General features: G+C 48.1%; 1 protein-coding gene across 1 annotated transcript in view; it reads right to left on the reverse strand.

Moving 5' to 3' along the window:
- Window positions 1-23,500, reverse strand: part of STAB1 (stabilin 1) — a 75,248-nt gene that overhangs the window by 39,035 nt on the left and 12,713 nt on the right. Inside the window, 18 exon segments of the mRNA XM_056806274.1 lie at window positions 337-423; window positions 3,317-3,412; window positions 5,564-5,626; window positions 5,780-5,938; window positions 6,645-6,725; window positions 7,230-7,283; window positions 7,879-7,992; window positions 10,071-10,133; window positions 11,675-11,824; window positions 12,801-12,935; window positions 13,668-13,750; window positions 14,004-14,131; window positions 19,168-19,307; window positions 19,907-20,103; window positions 21,051-21,170; window positions 21,481-21,576; window positions 22,631-22,817; window positions 23,249-23,363. Of these exon segments, the coding sequence (XP_056662252.1) occupies window positions 337-423; window positions 3,317-3,412; window positions 5,564-5,626; window positions 5,780-5,938; window positions 6,645-6,725; window positions 7,230-7,283; window positions 7,879-7,992; window positions 10,071-10,133; window positions 11,675-11,824; window positions 12,801-12,935; window positions 13,668-13,750; window positions 14,004-14,131; window positions 19,168-19,307; window positions 19,907-20,103; window positions 21,051-21,170; window positions 21,481-21,576; window positions 22,631-22,817; window positions 23,249-23,363 (2,068 nt within the window).

Below are 23,500 nucleotides of genomic sequence, written 5' to 3' on the forward strand. Positions count from 1 at the left end.
GAATGACAGCATCAGGAGGCTAAGAAGATCACCTCCATCTCCTGGGAAGGGGGACGGCAAGACTATCAGAGAACTGGATTAGGCTTACTGAAAGGTAGAGGGAAGGCTATAAGTAGGAAGTCAGGTGCCCAGGGTCAAATTCAGTAGTTGGGGAAGATGAACTCCAAGAGAGGGATGAGACCCTCAGCAAAGGGCACCACTTAGCTATTGATTGGAAAGACCACGATGAGAAGGAAACCATTCTAATCCCCACCACACTCATTTTGGTACCCTGAGCCAAATCCACAGTAGCCCCATCCTAGCCGTAGCTCCATGCGAGGAATGGTTGAAACTCACATTGCCTTTGCCATAGCAAGGATTCGAGAACCCCCCAGGACACTGGGAACACTCAGGACCAAAGAAGCCTTTACAACAGCCAAGTTTCTGTAAGAGAAAAAGGATTTCCACTGCTCAGGGCTAGAGAATTCACCCTGGACAGCAGAACAACCCAAGATCTAGGGGTAATTAGCCCTATTCCTTGGGATTAAGAGTAAGGGGTCTCTGTTAGACCTTCTATCCTATTTCCAATTCTGAAGCAAATTCACTGTGTGATCTTGGGCAACCCCCTTTCTCATTCTGTTTTAGTCTTCCAATCTACAAAATGGAGATATTGGGTCAGATGTTCTCTAAGATCAATTAATCAGTCAACAAGCATTTTTAGGTGCCTGTTCTGTGTCAGGCATTATGAGATACAAAGGCAAAAAGAAAAAAAAAGAAAAGAAAAATAGACTATCCCTATGCTTTTGGTGCTCACAAAGGTATCTGAACAGAGTAAGCCCGCCCTTAATAAATGCTGCTGATTGGTTAGGAAGCTATTAACCATATATACAAGATATATAGTGTGAATAGAAGATGATCTTATAAGGAAAGATCTTAGCAGAGGGTGGGATAAGGAACTGCCTGGGAAATGTGGGCTGAAGAAGTTGGGACTTAGGGAGCAGCTGGGTGGCTTAGTGGATTCAGAGACAGGAGGACTTGGGTTCAAATCTGGTCTCAGACACTTCCTAGCTGTGTGACCCTGGGCAAGTCATTTAACCCCCATTGCCTAGCCCTTACCACTCTTCTGCCTTAGAACCAATAGGAAGATAAGGATTTTTTAAAAATATGGGATTAAACTATTTTGAAGGAAGCTAAAGAAGTCAGGAGCCTGAAGTGAGGAATGAGAAGCCAATGTAAAGGAATAGAGTTAGGAGGTGGAGAGTTTTATTCCAGATCATTGAATGCACGCGGATGACAGAGGTATGAGAAGACTAGGAACAGTATGAAGGGGCCAGCCAGAGATGAAGGACCCTCAATGCCAAACTGAGCATTTTATATTTAGTTCTGAAGGAGCCTCTGGGACTTATTGAGGAGAGGGATGACATGTTCACTTGAAAGCTGAGTGGAGGAGGAATTGGTGTGGGGAGAGACTTGAGGCAGAAAGACCCACCAACAGGCTCTTGCAATAGCCCAGGCGTGAGGTGATGAGGGTTCATGCCATGATAGCATCTATGTGAGTGCAGAGAAGGGGAAGCACATGAGACATGTAGTAAAGGCAGAAATGACAGGATCTAGCAATGGGATGGAAATGTAGGGTGAAGGCAAGAGAGGAGTGGAGGGTGACTCCCATGTTGTGAGTGTGTAAGGCTGGAAGGATGGCAAAGGAGCAGTGGAAGAGGGAAAATTAGTTCTGTTTTGGAAATATGGAGTTCAAGATGCTTACGGATCACTCACTTTGAGAGGTTCTAAAGGCAGATGGTGTTAGACTAGAAATTCAAGAGAGACATTAGAGACAGACAGTCAGAGACAGAGAAGGAGACACAGAGAGATCGGGAGTCATCTGCTCAGTGATCATACTTAGCCCATTGGAGTTAATGAGATCACCAAGCGGGAAAGTTCAGAAGAAAAGAAGAGAGCCCAGGACAGAGCTTTGAAGGACACCCACAGTTGGTGGGCATGGCTTAGATACAGATCCAGCAGAGACTCAGAAGGAGTTATTAAACAAGTAGATGGAGGACCAGAAGAGATTGTGTCCCACAAATCCAGAAAGGAGACTGTTAAGGAAAAGAGAATGATCAATAGTGTCAAAGATTGTAGAGTAGTCACAAAGGGTGAGAACTGAGTAAAGGCCATTAGATTTGCCAATTAAGAGATCATCCATCATGGGGACAGCAGGGAGAACAGTTGCAGGTGGATTTTGAAGTAGGAAGCCAGGTTGCAAAGGGTTTAAAAGACAGTGATAGGAGAGAAAGTAGAGACTCCAGGGGGCAATCTGCTGGAGAAGATGGGATGGGATGGATGATTATCTAGAATGTTGGCAAGGAGAAAGATTGCCTCTTCATGTGAGACAGGAATAACAGGACAAGTAGGAAGAGGAGGAAGACACCAAAGAGAGGAGGAGAGAAGAGAGGGCTCTTGGGGAATGGCTTCCATTTTTTCCATAAAGTATGAGATCAGATCCTCAACTGAGGTGGTTGGGGCACTGGGAAGCTTTTCTAACTATAATTTTATGACTCTGAGCACCTAAAAAGAGGAATTCATGGTTTGTTTCATTGCAGCCACTGCTGCTGCCTGATCATCCTTAATGTCCCAAACAAGAACCTCTCTAAGGTCCTGATACCTGGGAAAGAGACCCAGAGAGAAAGATAAGGGAAAGTGTTTTAGGTAGAGGTCATGGAGTAAGGGTGGGCTGTGGGACATTTAGCTCCATGTAGCCATTCTCACACCAGCAGCCCAGACTGGGAAACATTGATCAGCAGATCATATGCTTATCAGCAGAGGCTGAGGGGTCTATAATTTAAAATTTAAAATTATTAATAAAATCTCTAGGGTTATTTAATCTCCATTCAGTCCTATGTTTTTTTATTCAGTCTCCATCCATTCCATCTCATCTCTCTACTCCATCTGCTTTCTGTCCTGACTTCTCTATCATGGATTCTCCATTCATCCCCTCACTCTGCCCCCTTCTGCCTTCTCTATTTAATATCCTTTATTCATCTCATCTTGTCCTCTCCATTCTATATCTCTATTCCTACCTTGATGGAAGACCATGGGAGGAGAATAAGCCTCACAAAAATTCTACTTCAAACCAGAGCCATCAGTCAGGGCTAGAATCCACTGTTTTCCCTCTTCTCTCCCTCATCAGGAGAGTGGAAGCCTTTGTCCTCACTGGCTCACTCAAAGCAAGTTGCTTCCTGGTTCCCTTTGTCTTTTAGAGGGCATCCCCCACCAAACAGGACCTCTGCATACCCAATTCCAGTCCTCAATTCCAGGTCCAAATTTCCTGTGACTCACTCACCAAGGTAGTCTGGTTACAGACTCGAGCACAACCTTTCCTCATCACATTCAGACCATCTGGGTCATGGATGTAAAAGCACTCCTTGGGGAAAATGTCCTAGAGGAAGGAAGAATGAAGAGGGAACAGGAAGTTTAGGAAGGATGCCTATGGACCACTGTGGAACTAGACTTCTCTATCCTGGTCCCTCTTCCCATCCTGATTTGCTGTGTGCCCTGGGACAAGGCAGTTGGTATTTCTGGGCTTACAACCTTTTGTAAATCATAAAGTGCTATGTAAATGTTCATTATTATTATGAATATTATGTAACCCAGTCCCAAAGTCCACAGATGTGGGACTCTGTCCTGACTGGGGTGTAGTTGGTAAGAGTGGGAGAGAGGAGAGAGGAGAGCTCTTTGACTCTTGCCAATGGGGCGCCTGCTCCTCATGCAGGCATGGGTATTGATCTCCAGCAATCAGGAGAGAATCCAATACTGATGGGCTTTGATTATGAGGTTACAATGATCACTATTATTATTGTTATATTGTTTTATTGAGCGGTATCCCAGTATAATGGCTATTGGACTGGCTTTGGAGTCAGATGGGTTCAGATTCCACATCTGACATATACTGATTGTATGATTGCTTAACTTCTTAGTCCTCTAGGCTTGTGTGGTTAAAATTAATAAATATTCCTGCAGCTACACATTGACTTAGAAAATCACATAGTTACTATCCAGATTTTAGTGTATTTTTTATTTATTTTGTTAACTATTTCCCCATTCCATTTGAATCTGGTTCTGGCTACCCTTAGGAATGTTGTGGACCACATGGGACACACACAGACCTCATGTTTGACACCTTTGGCTTAGAACACAAAGAGCCCAAGTGCCCATAGTCTCACAGTCAGTAGGTATCAAAGGTGGGATTTGAATGCAGATCTTTTTGGCTTTGAGGCTGGCTCTGTATCCACTAGGATCTGCTGCCTCTTAGTCATCATAACCATCATCTATCTATTCATGTGGCTGGCCCAGTCAAACAGCTACTACTCTCAAATTTCCACTCTGGTTACAATTCTGTAGCTACAGGAGCAGCTAGGTGTCTCAGTGGACAGAAAGCCAGGCCTGGAGATGAGAGGTCCTGGGTTCAAATTTGGCCTCAGATGCTTCCCAACTGTGAGACTCTGAGCAAGTCACTTAACCTCCATTGTTTAGCTCTTATGACTTTTATGCCTTAGAATCAATACTTAATATCCATTCTAAGACAAAAGATAAGGGTTTTTTAGAAAAAAAAAACAAAAAAATTCTGTAGCTACAAAGAAATTAATTAGGAATTGAGGTTGGCTAAGAGTCCTCATTATTATTAAAACAATTATATAAAATATGATCTTTGTTATTTTATTTTATTCTATTATGCCTCATAATATTAATAACACAAATTGTTATATAATAACATTTATTATATATGATAATTATTTAAAATATTATTGCTTATTATTACTGTTATTATTTACAAGATTGGGGGAAGATTCTGAGGGAGGAGATTCCATTCTTGTTTGAGGACTAAAAGGCAGCAGAAGGTGGGTAAGCCATACCCAGACATCTCTCCCACAGCTCAGGAGTCATATATCACCCAAGCTGGGGCATCATAGTTTTATCACTGATCTATTCTTTTCCCTTTTGAATTTGTGGATTGCCTTTACTCTTGTGAATAATTATAGCAAATATTCTGGTCTGGTCCAGAGGGCATAGAGCCCGAGAAAGACAGAGGGGATCTTGGGGCCTTGAGCTTGAATTCAGGGATCAAGGTTGGTTTTTGCCTTAACTACCCTATAAACCTCCTCTCAACCCAAGATCCCTGGCCTTTTCCAGTCCTTGAGCCTGCTTGACTCTCTAGGCTTAGAGCTCTATCTCCACAGTCCCTCAATCATCCTCCCTGTTCTTTTCCCACTGCCAGTATGACAGGAGGACTCAGGTCTTTCTGAGTCACTGAAAAGAAAGGAATAAGGCCCATGCTGGATCTTTCACAAGCAAAGGATGACTTTTCATGATCATAGAGACTCAGGATTAGATTCTCTTTTAGAAAATTTAATGCTCATTTTTTCAGTTACCAATTCTGTTTTCTCTCATTCCCACCTTCCCCACTCCCAACTTCCCCACCACCCCCAACACATATGATGGTATATTCTTTTTTTTTTAGGCTCCCTCCTCCCTCATGTCCCACTAAAAGGATTCCTAGAAGAAGCCTCTTGAACCCCACAGCACAACTCACCAGTTCTTGGCTATTGGGGGGACATACACTAGTATTCTGGTTCTGGCAATCTCCACAGGTGCCCTGGGGAGACAGGGTAGGGAAGAGAAGGGTTAATCATGATGGATCTTCAGCCAAGGTGTGGTGTAACCCATTTGGCAATGGCCTCCCTCCTCCCTAAGGGCACTTTCCTGGGAATGGCTAGTAGCTAGGAACCCCCTTTTTGGAAATACTCACTGTCACAATCGTGTATTGGTTCTCATTGCATCGATGGGGCAGGATGGGCAGGATGGACGGGGGCAACAAAATGCCATCCAGCAGGTGAATGATTCCATTGGATGCCACAATATCCATGCTCTTCAAGGGGATACCAGAAGGCCCCAAGAGGAAACGCCCCTATGATAGAAATCCCCCATGATAGAAATCCCCCATGCCTTCCTAGTCACCATCTCCCCTTCACTGGGCCTGGGGAAAATGGTACTGCAAGACTTATCAGCTCACTTGGTCCCAAGTCCCTGTCATTGACTCAGCCAGCGACTCTGGTCAAGTTACTTCCCTTCTCTGGGCCTTGGTTTTACCATACATAAAATGTACATAAAATGAGAGGCCTAGATTAGATGTTTCCTAGGACTCTCTCCCTCTATATTCTATTTGGTTATTGTTGAATTGTTGACCAATGAAAAGAATACAAATGGGCATCAGAAGGCATAGTATGTATGACTGTATGACCTTGGGCAAGTTCCATTGATTTCCTTCCCCCATGAGCCTCAATTTCTTTGTCTTTAAAATGGGAGGATGGGTACTCTAAGATGCCTTCTAGCTCTACAAACATAGGAATCTATAAATCTACCTATAAATTACCTATGTAACAGAAATGATTAGGCAGTCATTCAATAAGTATCTCCACTTATTCCGTGCTAGACACAGTATTATGTACTAGGGATGCCAAGAAGAGGGGGGAAACCCACCCGATGTTCTTGAGAAGTTTCCTCAAATCCCTCATCCCAGGCAAGTTTGTACTCTCTTCCCTGATGGAAGGGACAATTGTAAAACATGTCCTACGGTTTTGTGACTGCAGGAGAAAAGATGGCCTCATGCTCACCTCTGGAGTGAAGTTCGTCATCAAGACCTGGTTGGCCAAGGTCGGGATTTTTTTCAAAGAGATCAACTTGTCCACAGTCAGCTGAGGAATGAGAGGGCAGGACTGGGAGTTGGGTCATATGTCCTGAAGCAAGAGTCCCTCAAAGGACTGTTCCCCCCTTCTGTGAACAGGGAACCCCCTATTATGAACATGGGATCCCCCTTCCCCTAGACCCAGACTGGGGGTCTCCAAGACAGTGTCCTGGTACTAGATCCTTGGGGAAGACCAAGTCCCAGTTATCCTGGAGTCTCCCTTCAGGGATCCCCTGATCTGAGGGAGTGAGGGAGACCTGAAGACAGCTTGAGACTATTTAAAGACATTTACACAGGCATAAAAAAGCATAGGTGAAGATAACTGAAATTAAGTGGGCAAAAGCTGAGGAGATGGAGTCAAAGAGCAGAGTGGAATAGAGCTCATCAGGAAGACTTCCTGGAAGAGGCTGGCTCTGAAAAAGGGTTTGGGGGCCAAAGGAACCTCTGGAAGAAACTGTGATGGAGGAGAAGGGGGGGAGTCCGACGCTAGAAGCTGAGCCCAGATGTCTCTTACCCCAGCATTGCTGTAAATGTGGTACTTCACCAGTTCTTGAAGTTTAGAGATGCCCTGGGGGACAAAAGAGAGAAGTCTGCCTTCATTTGGTCTAATGCAGCCTTTTGGTTAGAGAACCCAAGAGTGGGCACTGGACTAAGGGTTAAGATGTGTCTCTGACCACAGGGAGCTGCTGGGGGGGGGGGGGAAGAGAGAGAGAGAGAGAGAGAGAGAGAGAGAGAGAGAGAGAGAGAGAGAGAGAGAGAGAGAGAGAGAGAGAGAGAGAGAGAGAGAGAGAGAGAGAGAGAGAGAAGGAAGGAAGGAAGGAAGGAAGGAAGGAAGGAAGGAAACTGAGGGGAGAAACCATAGAAGCAGGATTTGGGAGGTGGGCTGGGATAGGGTGAAAGGGTTAGAAATTGCATTGATAGAGAAGAAAGTTCTTGGATGAATGCAGAATTTCCCCCACAAGGTGATGCTCAATGGTCATCATCGGGGTGAGTGGGATTGGAGGAGACCAAGCAGATAGACTGAGATAGGCATTTGCAGTTCAGTTGGGAGGAGGGAGGGGGTATGGCTCTGAAGGTGGGATGGGTCAAGGAGCCCAGGGAGGTATTCCAATGCTTCCTTCCATTCAAGTCGTGCCCCCTTTCCTTAGGCCCTATCCACTCACCTCAGTGAACAGGTAAATGAGTCGCCCATCTCTCAGGCTGTCCACTGCAGAGTTGCTGGGGACAAACACAGTGAAGGGCCCTGGGCCTTCAAGGATGGAAGGGAGGCCACAGTTCTGGAATTAACAATTCAGTTAGCAAGCATCTGCCCTGTGTGCCCAAGTTCTGTGTTCCATGCTCGTGACACCAAAATGGATTGAGGCACTGACCCTGCCCACAAACTGTTTAACATCGCGATGGCCTATTGGGAAATCATGGGTTCAAATCCTGACTGCCATTTACTAGCTCTGGGAATTCGGTTGAGTAAGTTACTTCTCAGTCATGGAGCTCAGTTTCTGATTTTGTTTTGGTATAGGAAGTTCACAGGGTTGGAGATATAAAGCTGGAAGGAACCTTAGAAGTTGTATAGTTCAACTTTTTATTTTACAGATGAGGAAACTGAGGCTCAGAAAATTACCTATGGTTACGCAGCTAGAACCTGAGGCAGGAATTTCAACTCAGCTCTTCCTAACTCCAAGTCTAGTTCTCTCTATCCACTAAGAGAGACTCCCTATACCAATAAAATTCAGGGCTTCAATAACAAGGGAAAGAGGGAACATACATTTATTTTTATATCATATAGTTATATTCATATAATTTATTTAACATATATTATCATGTGTCAGGCACTGTATTTACTACTTTGCTATAAATTAAAACAAAAACAGAACCTTGACAGGTGAAGAAAGTTATAGAGTAATAATACTTTGACCATGGGGAGTTACTGTGTTTTTGAGATGGGGAGACTCAAAGATGTCTGTGTTTCACTGTGGTCAATGAAGCAGAACACACAGAGAGACAGAGAGACAGAGACAGAGAAGAGAGAGAGAGAAAGGAGAGAGAAGAAAGAGAAGAGAGAGAAGAAAGAGATAGAGGAGAGAAGAGAGAGAAAGGAGATAGGAGAGGAGAGAGAAGAAAGAGAAGAAAGAGACAGAGAAGAGAGATAGAGGAGAGAAAGAGAGGGAGAAGGAGGAATGGAGGGAGATGGAGTAAAGGAGGGAGAGGAGAGGAAGGAAGAGAAAGAGAGGAGAGGAAAGGAGAAAAAGAAAGGAGAAAGAGGAAAAAGAAGAGAGAGAGGGAGAAGAAGGGGAAGAGAGAGGGAGGGAAGGAGAGAGAGAGGGAGAGAAAGAGAAGAAAGGAATGGGAGAAAAAGAGGAGAGAGAGGAGAAAGAGAGAGAGAGAGAGAGGAGATCAAGAGTACAAAATACTGTATATACTATCAGACACCTCGGTTAGCTTTGTTGGATTGCCTTTTTCTTTCTGTCTGTCTGTCTCTTCTTTGTTACAAGGGATGGCTTACTATGTGGGAGAGAGTGATATATTCTGAAATGAAGGTAATGTAAAAACAAAAGCTATAAGCAAAAATGGTTTGTTTTTGTGGTTGTTTTTAAAGATCTAATTTGGGGCCTGAAATCAGGAGAACTGGGTCCTACACAACTTTGCTCTAAGTTTAGAAAATTCCTTCTCTAGGACCTAAATGTCCCTGTCTGCAAAATAAAGGGATGAGATGAAAGAGTCTTGGAGGGCCCTTTCAACACTGACATTCTAAGAGATTATCTATGGAAGTCTCCAACAATTGAGTTACACCTGAGTTTGAATACCAGCCCAACCATCTCTCTCTCTCTGTCTGTCTCTGTCTGTCTCTCTGTGTCTCTGTCTCTCTGTGTCTCTGTGTCTCTGTGTCTCTGGCTCTGGCTCTGGCTCTGGCTCTCTCTCTCTCTGGCTCTCTCTGTCTCTGTCTCTGTCTCTCTGGCTCTCTCTGTCTCTCTCTGTCTCTCTGTCTCTGTCTCTCTCTCTCTCTCTCTCTCTGTCTGTCTCTCTCTCTCTCTCTCTCTCTCTCTCTGTCTGTCTCTCTCTCTCTGTCTCTCTCTCACCCTGGACAAATGGCTTCCATTCCGTGGACTGGTTTCCCTCTCTGTTCAATGGGCCCTTTTTTTCTGCCACCTTCCTGGGGCTATTTCAAAGACGGAAACTGGTAATAGCAGGAAAGAATTTTGTTGACTTGGAGCTGATTAAAAGGGACTAAGGCTGAGTCTGAGGCCAAGAAGAGCCTGCCCCGGAAGCCCTGTGGGGGAGCCAAGTAAGAGAAGAACATCTAGGCCATCATATCGAAGACTGTCGCTGTCTCTTCTGAGGCCCTCTGTCATCTGCTTACCTCCAGGATAGTTTCAAACCGGCTGAAGACATCCATAGAAGCCAGAATCTTCCCGATGGATTTCTGTAAGGATACAGTGAACAGATACTTGGGGTCGGTGGGCTTTGGAATAATCTGGAGAGAGAACGCCTTTGCTTTCCCTGTCCTTGACTATTCACAGAGAGAACCTCCATCTCTGAGGGTCTGGATCAACCCTGGAGGGATGCCCAAGACCTGAGGTTTGCTAACCAGAAGGTCTGGCCAACTTTGGGAAGAGCTGCTCAGTCCCACTCCATCTGCTTCCCTGGTCCCAGGCAGGTTACAGAAGGTACTTCAATCCTTCCTCCCAGTCTGACCAGCCCTGGAGAGGCTTCATTAGTCATCATTCCCTCTCTAATTTGGAAAGAAAGGGGTATCATCAATCCAATGCCTAGCCTGGCTCGGGGGACTCAGGTCCCTGTTCCCCCTCTGGGACAGGAAGGCCACCCAAAGCCCATAGGACCTAAGAAGCAGGAATTTAGAACTTGAAACATGTATTTCCTTGCTCTTTCATCGGCCCCTGAGGACCAGGGACACACCAGTACTTATAGGGAAGGCTATGACTCCTTCCAAGGCCAAAGTTGTTGTGACCTGGGCTCTGAAGGGTCCAGTCTATCTTTGGGAGGCCTCATGAAAACAAATCCACAAATTCATCAAGAAGGAAAAATACGAGCCTTCCTTCAATCTTCATATCCTCTCTCCCCCCCGCCCCACCTCTGCCTATGAGCCCTGAAATCTTCCCCTCATGGAGTCAGAGGTCGATGGTCACTAGTGTGCCTGCTTCCCAAGCTACCTCCGGTATTGCCTAGCATCTACGTTTGAGGAATTGCTGACGATTGTCCCGTCCTTGTGGCCCCAGATGGACAGCTGGTTTCTGGGAGCCCTTGAGAAATCAAGATGTAGATGACTTGGGCTCGGGAATAAATTCTCCACCTTTCCCCTCTCCTGGGGTCCAAGGGGACCCCTTCTCCACACAAGAGATGTGCACTCCCTTGGGGGCCCTTTGCGCACGTGCCCAGGCATAAAGAGACGTGGGTCGTCAGGCAAGAAAAGAGGAGGGAGCTCTGTCCTCCTCACCCTTATCTGGAGAAAGCCTGGCCTGAGTCTCAGGATAGCTTCTTCTCTGAAGCATCTATCCCATTCCATCTCAGCCAACTTTAGCTCGGGTCCATGGAGCCCTGGGTCATAGAGGGCATGTCAGGAACCCCTCACACCAAGACAAGAAATACTCATTCTCAACATCTAATGCCCAGTGGACTTACGCGTCGGCTATGGGGGGTGGGGGGGGGGAGGAAAAGAAAATGATCTATGTCTTTAACGAATAATGCTTGGAAATGATCAAATAAAATATATTTAAAAAAAAATACTCATTCTCTGCCTGGTTACTCCTCCTCTCTGGGCTCTCCCAGTGGCCTCTGCTTAGCATTCAAGGTTCTCTACAAGTAGTCTCACCATGGTGGGACCCACAAAGCCCGTCTCAGGCTAGCTCCAAGACAAGGATGAACCTGTACAGGGGATACAACACCCTCCTCTCCACCCCCTTCCCTAAAGGAGCTTTCTTTGAGAGGAGGACAGGCTTGACTCACCTCTGGATCTCCCTGAATGAAGGCAGAAGAGGGCTGCTTACGGAGGCTGCTGACCAAATGGAAGATGCCATTGGCTGCAGGCAAGTTGGCCAAGATGACTTCGTATGATTGATCTGGTTGATCTTTGTATCTGTATATTTTCTCATTGCTCTGCAAAAGAATCAGACATCAAATCCCCCTTGCCTGTAGTCGGGACCCCGCCTGGTGATTTCTGAACCCCTCCCAACAACGAAAGCTTGCCCCTAGGTATAGAGTGGGTGGTATCACTTGACTAGTGCCAAGTCTCTCATCTCTGCTGGCCTAGAGACTGAAGAACCTAAGGAGGACATCAGGAGAGAGTCTCATTCCCAAGCCTGGTCCCCACCGACTTCAGCATTCAAGACCCTCTGCTATTGGGCCCATCCTGTCTACCCAGCATTCCGTCTGTTCTCTAATAAATCTCCACTTCAATCTGACCAAGCCTCCTCACCTCTCCCTACCAATACATTAGGCTCATTATCACTTCTAGGGTCAGCCTGAGCCCTGAATAGCTTTCTACATCTCTGTTCGATCTTTGAAGAATGCACCCCTCAGGCACTGCCTTCTAGCTCCCCCAAGTCTTCCCAGGAAAGGAGAAAGAGGAAAAAGAAGAGAGAGAAGAGAAAGAAGGAGAGGGAGAAAAAGGGGAAGAGAGAGGGAGGGAAGGAGAGAGGGAGAGAAAGAAGAAAGGAATGGGAGAAAAAGAGGAGAGAAGAGAAAGGGGAGAGAAAGAGAGACAGAGAGAGAAAGAGAGACAGAGACAGACAGAGAGATAGAGACAGAGAGAGAGGGACAAAGAGACAGACAGACAGAGACAGACAGACAGAGACAGAGAGAGAGATAGGAGATCAAATCGTTCCGTCTGCAGAAGTGCCCTTCACCCGAATCTCCCAATTGAGTATTTAGCCTCAGCCCCCTCCTCCTGCAGAACTTCCTGAAGGCCAGACATGAGTGTGCTTCTCCTGCCTCCCCTAGGCTTCGAGTTTCTTGAGAGCACATCTCCTCTGCCCCACCATCTCTGTCCCTCATGGCATCAAGCAAAGAACTGAGCACACTGTGGAACTCAGAGAAAATAGCGAGGCATCTTGGCCCTCCAAAGCCTCCTTACTAAACGGAAGTTGGAAGATAAGGTCAGTGACTCTCCATCCAGGGTCCACCACGTCTTGGTAGTCTGGAAGCCATTTTCTATCAGATGCACTCCAGGAATGATGTGGAGTTTGCATAGCGATCTTGACATGGATTCCTTCATGGAAGGCAAAAGGAAGATGTTAGGGGGCTATCGGGAAAGAGGACTCGGGGACCACAGTGAGATAGGGATAGGCTCGGAGACCTTCCCTGGAGTTCCATGGGAAGATGGCGGTCAGCATGGTGTAGTAGAAAAAAATCCTGGCTTTGAAGTAGTTGGACCAGGCTGAAAATTCCATTTCTGAGGAGCAGCTAGGTGGCTCAGTGGATAGAGAACATGGCCTGGAGATGAAAGGTCCTGGGTTCAGACACTTCCTAGCTGTGTGACCCCAGTAAAGTCACTCAGTCCCTATTGCCTAGCCCTTATCACTCTTCTGTCTTGGAACCAATACTTGTTTATCAGTTCTAAGAGAAAAAGTAAGGGTTTAAAAAAATAAGGAAGGAAGAGGAATATCGAGCTCCCAAGATTGTACAATTCTGGGGAGGGGGATTTGCCAGGGTTTAACCTGGGTTGAGGGATACAGGGGTGAAGGGTTCAGGCTCTGGCCAGGTCCCTGGGTTGAGGGATACAGGGGTGAAGGGTTCAGGCTCTGGCCAGGTCCCTGGGTTGAGGGATACAGGGGTGAAGGGTTCAGGCTCTGGCCAGGTCCCTGGGTTGAGGGATACAGGGGTGAAGGGTTCAGGCTCTGGCCCTCTCTGAGTGGGAAGCAAAGGAGGGATCAGGAGAAAGAAAGGGCCAGAATGAATGCCCAGCTTAGTGCCTGGGGGCCAGGGGATCAATAGCACTCACATTCAAGCTCGAAGTCACATACAGGTATGGGACCAGCACCGTGAAAGGCCCAGACTTGGACAGGATGTCCCCACAGCCTTTCTCTGTAAAAGGTGGAGATGTCAGGAGCTCCCCAGCCTGGGGGGGGGGTAACCCTCTGTCTACTGTACGTGTTCTGCCTTGGTGTCTATTCTCGACTTGTTGATAGACTTCCAACAAGCTGGCTCTGCTTCCACTTATGATCCTCCTTTCCCCATGCCTGGACCTGCCCCGGTCTAATGAAGTCAGAGCCCTGGGGTCAAGCCCTTCCTTCATCAGGGCATCAGGGTCCCCCGATCAGCCTGGAAGGGTTATTACCCAGCATGGAGATGGCTGTATCTAAGGTCCTCAAGCTTGAGCGGAGGATCTTCTTCCTCTCCAGCTCCCTAAGAAAGTGGCCATAGCAGGAACGTCCGTTTCCAATCTCCCCTTCTTTGCAGACACACCTTGGAATGGGAATGATCGGGGATGTGAAAGCAGCTTTAACAGAATTGTGTCCCTAGATCTCCGAGGGCGATTTCTGTACCCACTGGACCAGGCTCTTCCCTATCCCTGACCCCTTTTGTCCCTTAGCTCTCATCCTTCCCTTCTTTCTTCTCCCTTCTACCTCCTCAAATTCTTCTTCCCAGCCTCCAAGGCCCAGGACAAGTCTCCCCTCTTCCCGGAAATTTTCCCCAGCCCAAGACTGGTCTTCTTTGGGCTCTTAGCGTCCTTCAGCCACTACCTTTCTTATCATCTAATATTCAGGTCTTGTCTCCCTGGCTAGATTTAGAACAAGAGACCTTCACTGAGGATGCCTATGTGTAGAACCCTGTGCTGTGCTAAAGTGAGGAAGAGAAGACCCAGGGAACCTGCCCCCATTGCAATAGCTTCTGAATGAGTGGTCCTGCTTCATCCTTCCCCTCTCTCATCTGACCTCCAAGTAGATGTCACAGTGATTACCTTTAAGTTCAGATCTATCTGACCTTGTCACTCCTCTACTCAACAAACCTCAGTGGCTCCCTATTGCACCCAGAAACAGAGAGAACCTCCTCTGCTTGAAATGTAAAAGCTTTCAGAACCTGGCTCCAACCTACTAGTCAAGACGTATTGATACATCCCACATCTTCCCATGCTCCCCAGTTTAGTCAAGTTAGATTTTGTGCCCCATCTTTGAACTGGCTGGAATCCTCTTACTCCTCCCCTCCATTTCCTAGAATACTTTCTTTCTCTCAAGTTTCAGCCCAGGTACCAGCTTCTAATCTACAGGAAGCCTTTTCTGCCCCTTCTCCACCCCACTGTGCCTCCGCAGATCCCTCCCAGCTCCCTCATATTTATTTTGTGAATTTTTTAATTTAATTTTTAAGATTCTGAACTTAAACTCTAAAATAGAACACTGTACACTCAAGAGAACCCCAAAAGGAAGATTCCACTTGAAACTCCAACTCTTCATTTCATACCACTTGCTTATCAAAAGTATCTAACAAATTCTACACGTCACTTTCAACGCTTCCTTGCTTGTCTTGTGCTTCCTTCTGAATTCCCTCCTGTTCTCTTGTGTGTGCATATTCTTAGCAACAACTCCAGACAGAATGGCAAGGGATAGGCAATGGGGGTTAAGTGGCTTGTCCAGGATCACACGACTAGGAGGCCTCTGAGGTCGGATTTGAACCCAGGACCTTCTGACTCAGGTCTGGCACTTTATTCACCGTCCTACCTAGCTGCCCCTGTACAAGAACATCTGGACAAACAGCTGCCACCCAGGACCAGGTTCAGCCATGACTATGTTGGCTCCCTTGCTCTTGAATGGCCATCCTGTCCCCATCCCTCCTCCCTGGGCTCCTCATCTCCCTCAGATTTGTGCAGAGCCCCACTAGTCTGATCCAGAATTGACCAGCGAGCATCCAGCATCTGTGTGAAGACCTCCAGTGACGGTGAGCTCTCTCCCTGCTGACACTTGTTCCAGTTTTGGATGGCTTTAATTGCTTTTCTTCTATTAGTCAAAAATCTGCCTCCACATCTCCCCAGCTCCTTTCAAGGGTCAGTCGCTCTACAAGCATTTATCCAACATTTACTATGGGCCAGGCACTGTGCTAAATCCTAGGTAAAAAAAAGGAAGGCAATATTTCATTGGACAGAGAGCCAGGCTTGGAGATGAGAAGTCCTGGATTCAAATCTAGATTGAGACACAGCCTAGCTGTGTGACTCTGAGCAAATCATTTGACTCCGCTTGCCTAGCCTTTACTGCTCTTCTGCTTTGGAACCAATATTCAGTGTCAAGGTTTAAAAAAAAAAGATAGACCTGTCTGCCTTGAACGTTCATATGAACATATGCAGAGGGTTAGGGGGACCTTTCTTCCACCCATACTTTTAGTTTCATCTCTCCCTATTCCCTCCATGAACTGCCTCAATTGCTTTATCTCCTGCAACCTTTTACTGGTCCATTCTTCTCAAACCACAACCTTGCTCTGATCTTTCCTAATCTCTAAAACTTCCTCTTGACCCCATCATCTGCTCTTCTCACATTTCATCCTTTCTCTCTTCCCCTTCTAGGGAAGGCCAGATTTCCAAGAAGAAGAGTCTACTTCCACATGACCTCCTTACTCACCCTTCAGCTTCTTTCAAACTATTTTTCATTGTGACCATTTTGCTGATACCAGTTACTCAAAGGTCACCAATCGTGCCTTCACTGCCAGCTCTTCTAGATTCTTCTAGTCTGAGACTTACTTGCCTTCCCTCTAGAATTGGCCACTCTTGATCAGCCCCTTCTTTTGCATATGCCCTCTTCTCTTTAGGCTTCCCTGATGGTGTCCTCTACTGGTACTCTCCCTATCTGATCTTGGTTTCCTTTCCTGGCTCATCCCATTCCTTCTGTGTCCTCAGTGGATTGTGTAGGGAGGGAGTCACCCAAGGCCCTGCACTCTTCCTCATCTCCTAGAAATAAAACCTACTGAGGGCAGCTAGGTGATTCAGTGGATGGAGAGCCAGGTCTAGGAAAGGGAGGTCCTGGGTTCATATCTCAGATATTTCTTTGCTGTGTATGACCCTGGGCAAGTCACTTAACCCCAATTGCCTAGTCTTTATTACTCTTCTGCCTTGGAACCAATACACTATTGAGTCTAAGATGGAAAGGAAAAGGAAAGGGAGGAAGGAAGAGAGAAAGAAAGAAAGAGAGAAAGGAAGGAAGGAAGGAAGAAAGAGAAAGAAAGAAAGAAAGAAAGAAAGAAAGAAAGAAAGAAAGAGAGAAAGAGAGAAAGAAAGAAAGAGAGAAAGAGAGAAAGAAAGAAAGAGAGAAAGAGAGAAAGAGAGAAAGAGAGAAAGAGAGAAAGAGAAAAAGAGAGAAAGAGAGAAAGAAAGAAAGAAAGAAAGAAAGAAAGAAAGAAGGAAAGAAAGAAGGAAAGAAAGAAAGAAAGAATGGAAGAAGCAAACAAAGAATGAGAAAGGAAGAAAGGAAGGAAGAAAAAGAAAGGAAGGAAGGGAGTGATTGAGAGATATTAAAAAGAGAAAGAAAGAAAGCTGCCTGTCTTTGACAGACACTCTCTGTCTTATGAATCTCCTCTACTCCATTGGTTTAAATGGCCTCATTTATGCAGAAGGCTCTCACATCTACCCTTGCTCCAGTCCTCTCTAGACCTCCTAACCCACATGAATGTCACACCCAAATCTTCAACTCTATGTCCAAAGCAGAACTCAAGGACTTCCGCCTTTCATCTGCCCTTTTCTGATTCTGATGATGGCATCCTTCTCTGTCTAGTCATTCAGGCTCAAAATTCCAAGGTCATCTTTGCCTCTTTCCTCTCCCTTCTCCCCAAATCTAATTAGCCGGGAAGTCTCGTCACTCCACAATACCTCTCATCTGCGCCCTCTTATTCTCTGACCATCCTCACCTTTTGGCCCTTGTGGTTGTAGACTCCTCTCTGATCTCCTTGGCCTCGGTCTCCCCCCGCCCCCCATCTGCCCTTTACTCAGCTACCAACATGATCTTCCTTAGTTCTGATTGTGCAACTCCTCCAAGCAAAGCCTCCCAGTGGATCCTATTGATGCCAGGACAGTGACGATCACTGCCATTACAGCCAGCATCTATAAATCAACCTTGCAAGGCTCTTTTCATACATTTTCTCATTTGGATTTCACAACCACCCTGTGAGGCAGGTGCTGTTTTATCCCCCTTTTGTGGAGAAAACAGGCTGAGAGAGCTGAAGTGATTTGCCTAAGGTCACACCGCTAGGAAGTAGCTGAGGCAGGAGTCAAACCCAAATTCTCTTGACTCCAGCCCTGGCACTCTATCTGCTGTACTATGCTGCCTATTTCATTTTTTTTAAACCCTTCTTCTGTCTAGAGTCAATACTAAGTATTCACTCCAAGGCAGAAGAGAGGTAAGGGCTAGGCAATGGGAGTTAAGTGACTTGCCCAGGGTTACATAGCTAGGAAGTGGCTGAGGCCAGATTTGAACCCAGGTCCTCCCATCCCTAGATGTGGCTCTCAATCCACTAAGCCACTCCGATGCCCCTATGCTGCCTATTTTAGAATACAAACTCCCTCCACCTGGTATTTACGATTTGGCTTTACTATTTGGTTCCCACCATTCTCCTCTTTGAACTGTGTCTCCACTGAACTAGACACCTAGGCTGTCCCCATCTCAGGTCCTCTGTCTCCTGTCTCTGTACATTCTGGGCAGGCCCTGCCCTCCCAACCTCTTTCTCCTCATCTCCAGCTTTCAGGATACTTCTCTTGATTCAAGGACCAACTCCTCCCTGAAGCCTTCTCTGATTGCTCCAGATGAAGGAGTCTGTCCTATTTCTTCTGTCTCTCCTTTGCCTTGTGTTATAGGAAGGAAGGTCACAAGCATTTATTCAGAGCCTGCTGTGTGCCAGCACTTTACAAATCTTGTCTCATTTAATAATCCTCACAACAACCCTGGAGGATGGGTCCTATTATTAGCCCCATTTTACAGTTGAGGAAACTGAGGCAAAGAGATTAAGTGACTTGCCCAGGGTCACTGAAGTCCACTGAGGCCTATTTCCTGACTACAGGCACAACCCCGTATCTACTGTGCCCCTAGCTGCTTTGGATTCCCTTTTAAGATGAGCATTCTTGCCCTTCCCCATCCACCAGTAATTTTTTCTTCCATTTTTTGTCTAGCCAGAACTCACTAATGCTCAATTATTGACTGAGGAAAAGAGATGGACTCAGACATCCCAGTATAGACCCTCCCCATCGCCCTGGACTTTGGAGCCGGAAAGAACCCGAGATCTATTCTGCCTCCTTATTTTGCAAATAAAGAAACTGAGGCTCACGGGGGTTAAGTGACTCCCCCCGGGGGCCCAGAACCCCAAGGAGCAGAGCTGGGATTTGAACCGAGGTCCCAAGCCTCTGCCCGATGCTCCTTCCCCTAGAAAAGGCCGTCTCGCCTTTGTGCGCCCGCAGAATCCCTCCGCGGCGCCCCCGGACCGGGCCCTTCCCGTGCGTCGCCCCACGCCCGCTCACGCTGCCCCACGCTTACTTGGGCTTCCCCTGCTCGTCGCTCTGGCAAGTGGCCGAGTTGTCGCAGAAGTAGTGATAGCAGGTGCGCGTGGAGGTCCGGCAGCCCTCCGAGATGGTGCTGCTAAGGCTGTAGAAGCCGGGTTTGCAGACGCAAGAGGACTGGGGGGAGCAGAGACACCCAGCTGGCGCGGTTTGGGACAGGACGAGGGAAGGAGCCCCGCATTCGGCCCTCCCGGCCCCTCCCCCAGACTGGCTCCCCGCCTTCCCCTCCTCCGGCGTCCCGGGCCGGAGCTCCTGGTCACCTTGCCTGGCCTCTGATAGACGCATTTGGTGGTGTTACTGGGACAGGACGAGGGAAGGAGCCCCACATTCGGCCCTCCCGGCCCCTCCCCGAGGACTCTGGAGCAGCCCCCTCCCTCCCCGCCTTCCCCTCCTCCGGCGTCCCGGGCCGGAGCTCCTGGTCACCTTGCCTGGCCTCTGATAGACGCATTTGGTGGTGTTACTGGGGCAAGACGAGGGAAGGAGCCCCACATTCGGCCCTCCCGGCCCCTCCCCCAGACTGGCTCCCCGCCTTCCCCTCCTCCGGCGTCCCGGGCCGGAGCTCCTGGTCACCTTGCCTGGCCCCGACAGCAGCATTTGGTGGTGGTACTGGGACAGGACGAGGGAAGGAGCCCCACATTCGGCCCTCCCGGCCCCGCCCCCAGACTGGCTCCCCGCCTTCCCCTCCTCCGGCGTCCGGGGCCGGAGCTCCTGGTCACCTTGCCTGGCCTCTGATAGACGCATTTGGTGGTGTTACTGGGGCAGCCGCCGTTGTTGGAAGCGCAGGGGTCCACAGGCTGGCAGAACTTCCCGTCTCCGTGGTAACCAGCCTTGCACCGGCATTCAAAGCCTCCGCTCTCCAGGGCTGAGCACGTCGCAAAAGAAGAGCAGGGAAATGGAGAACAGGGATTCTGGGCTGAAAGGATGGAGGAAGGTCCGTCAGGGAAGCGGTCAGGCGTTGGGAATTGTCTTTAGGAGCTAGGGTGGGGCTGTGAGGCGATGGAGCCTCGATGTGTTGGAGGAGGCATTTGTGGGAATTTGGAGCAGGTTTGTAGATACTTAAGCTTTTCATTCATTCATTTATTTATTTTTATAGTTTATATACTTTTTATTGATTCCACCTTGGAATCAATACTGTGGACTGATGGGAAGGATTAGGTAGTAGGGGTTAAGTGATTTGCTCAGGGTCACACCGCTGGGAAGGGTCTGAAGGCAGATTTGAACCCAGGACCTCCCCGCCTGGCTCTCTGTCCACTGAGCCCCCTTGCTACCCCCCACTTAATATACATTTGATAAGCACGCATGGGATGGATGAATGAATTCATGGTCGTCCCTCCCGGACAGGCTGGGACACGGGCTGCCTGACCAGCTGCTGAATCCGTGAATCCATCTACAGAGCAGCATCTTTCATTTCCTGCTGGGAAACTGGCCAGTGCCCAGTTGAGGTGGATTCAGCATAAAGGACTCAGTGGGATCCCGTTTCAGTGGAAAAGGGAATTGAGCAGAGAGCAGGACAAGAACTGAGAGCCAATTTCCCCATTAAAAAAAGCAAAACAATCCTCTTCTGCCTTAGAATTGCCAAGTCCTGAGGCTCCCTTCTAAGGCAGAAGAGGGCTAAGGGCCAGCCGTGACCTGCCCAGCGAGGCACGGTCTGAGGCCAGACCCCCGGGCTACCTCGCTGCCCCCAAAGTCCCCGTTTTCACAGTTTGTCCCGTGTCCAAATGCGCGAGTCCCAGTATCTTCCCGCGCCGCGTACACTAGGGGAGGCCAGAGAGTGGAGGGGCACATTTGCTTCTTTTCTGAGCAGCAAGCACTTCCCTACAGCCTGGAGAGATGTAGGGTTGGAGGGTCCCAGGGGCTCACCTTGGCATTTACTGGCCTGCAGCAGGAAGCCTGGGAGGCACTTGCAGCTGGGCGCCCCGGTGTCCGCACCCACACACTGCGAGTTCTTCGGGCAGGCCAGGGCCTTGCAGGCAGGTAGTTCTGGAAAAACAGTAGGAAAATGGGGCAAAGGAGTGGAGAGGCTGAGGGTCAGGAGCCCTGACAAAACATTCCTGTCCTCTGAACCTCAGTTTCTCCTTCTGTAAATAGGGTATGTGTGGAAGGGTGAGGGAGGCTGGACTCTGATCTCTAAGCTTCCTTCTAGCCTGAGGTTCTGGTGGAGGCTGTGAGGCAGGAAAGAATGAAGTGGCTTGTGATTTACTGAGAATTGACCACCAGTCCTCACCTGCCACCCTACCCTCCTCCTCTCTCCCTGCCGCCACCCGAGGTCCCCCCGGCCCACGTCACTCACCCTGGTCACACCTGGGGCCAGTGTAGCCAGCAAAGCAGAGGCAGCTTCCGTCACCCTGAGGCCCATTTTTGCACACCCCATTGACACAGGCACACACTAGAAGGAAGAAAAGGAGCCATCCCTGGAGCTTACTCAGCCCCTTGAGTACCAAGCCCGGCTCGAGCCTGTTTACTGCACTCCCATGAACAAAAGAATACAAGGCTTCATCCCTACCCCCGTCTGCAAAATCCATCCTTCAGGTGTGTGTGTGTGGGGGATTCTTGAAAACAGAGAAAGACTTTCTCCCAATGAAGAATTCTCTCTCTTTCCTTCCTTCCTTCCTTCCTTCCTTCCTTCCTTCCTTCCTTCCTTCCTTCCTTCCTTCCTTTCCTTCCTTCCTTCCTTCCTTCCTTCCTTCCTTCCTTCCTTCCTTCCTTCCTTCCCTCCTTCCTTCCTTCCTTCCTTCCTTCCTTCCTTCCTTCCTTCCTTCCTTCCTTCCTGCCTTCCTTCCTTCCTTCTTCTTTCTTTCTTTCTTTCTTTCTTTCTTTCTTTCTTTCTTTCTTCTCTTTCTTTCTGTTTCTTTCTTTCTTTCTTTCTTTCTTTCTTTCTTTCTTTCTTTCTTTCTTTCTTTCTTTCTTTCTTTCTTTTCTTTCTTTCTTTCTTTCTTTCTTTCTTTCTTTCTTTCTTTCTTTCTTTCTTTCTTCTTTCTTTCTTTCTTTTTTCTTTCTTTTCCCTTACCTCCATCTTGGAATCAATACTGTGTGTTGGCTCCAAGCAGAAGAGTGGTAAGGGCCAGGCAATGGGGATTAAGTGACTTGCCCAGGGTCACACAGCTGGTCACACACAAAGAAATAGAGAGAACCTATTCTTTATCTTTTCCTTTGTCCCCTTTTCTCTCTGTCTTTTTTATAGGGTCTCTATGATCTCCCTTTTATCTTGGTTTCTAATGGTTTCTCCTGTTCTCTGTGCCTCTCATCTCTGTTTATTCAGCTCTAATTGTTTCTTTCTGCCTTTGTCTTTTTTTTTCTTGGTATCTTTAAGTTACCAAGAACCTGTGTCTTCTTGTCTGTGTCTGTCAACTTTTCTGGTCTGTGTAGTCTGTCTCTGTGTGTCTGTCTTCCCCGCCTCTGGCCAGAGACCGTCAGTCTGTGTCTGTCCCCTGCCTCCTTACCTGATTTGCAGTCAGGACCAAATAAGCTCCTGTCTCTGCAGTCCTGGCAGGCAAAGCCCCAAAGCCCTCCTGAGGAGAGACAAAGCCCACAGGCTAGGTGAGAGGTCCTTCCCTCGTTTCCCCTGGGGCTTCCATTCTTGCTGCCCCATGGCCTCACCTGACCTCCCCTCCATGTCCATCTCCCAGCCTCTCACCTCACACACGCAGGTCCCATTCTGACCAATCCCATCCAAGCAGGCTCCATGACCATTACAGGGATTCTGGGCTCCCCCAGGACACTCTGTGAAGAATCAGCAGAGTCAGCTGGGCTCAGGCGCCAGCCCTGGGTCTGAGCCCCCATCTTAGGTGATGGGTCACTCTGACAGAGATGGGCCGGGAGAGAGAGACCTTTGGGCCTGGGAGGGTGCCAAGAGTCCCTCTGGGGAAGGGGGGGGGGTTGAAAGAGCCTCCTATATCTGCTGGAGGTCATGAGACCCCAGAGTCAGAGAACTGCTGGAAGAAGAGCCTTAGCCTCACGTGGTCCTGGCCCATTTGTTGTTGGGGAACCGAGCTGATGGCGCTGGGGCCCACTCCCATGGTACAAGATTGGCAACGTCCCCATTCATCCCTGCCCCATACCATAGCACTGCGAGCCCCAGAACCGGGACAGCAGGCTTTCTCTTCCACCTCTTTGGAGCATTTCTGAGTGCAGCCAGGAATCAAGATGCTGTTCTCTCCCAGAGTCAACGTGTAACTGAGACAAGAAAGGGGTCAGTGATGGAGGGCCTGCTCCTAGGGCCCCTTCCTTGGGGTAGCGAGCAGCGGTGACCGAAACCCTCGGCCATTGGGCCCCAGTTTAGAGGAGGGAGGAGGATGTGGAAGAAAGGATAC

This window comes from Monodelphis domestica, chromosome 7, assembly GCF_027887165.1.
Source record: "Monodelphis domestica isolate mMonDom1 chromosome 7, mMonDom1.pri, whole genome shotgun sequence".
Classification (NCBI taxonomy): Eukaryota; Metazoa; Chordata; class Mammalia; order Didelphimorphia; family Didelphidae; genus Monodelphis; species Monodelphis domestica.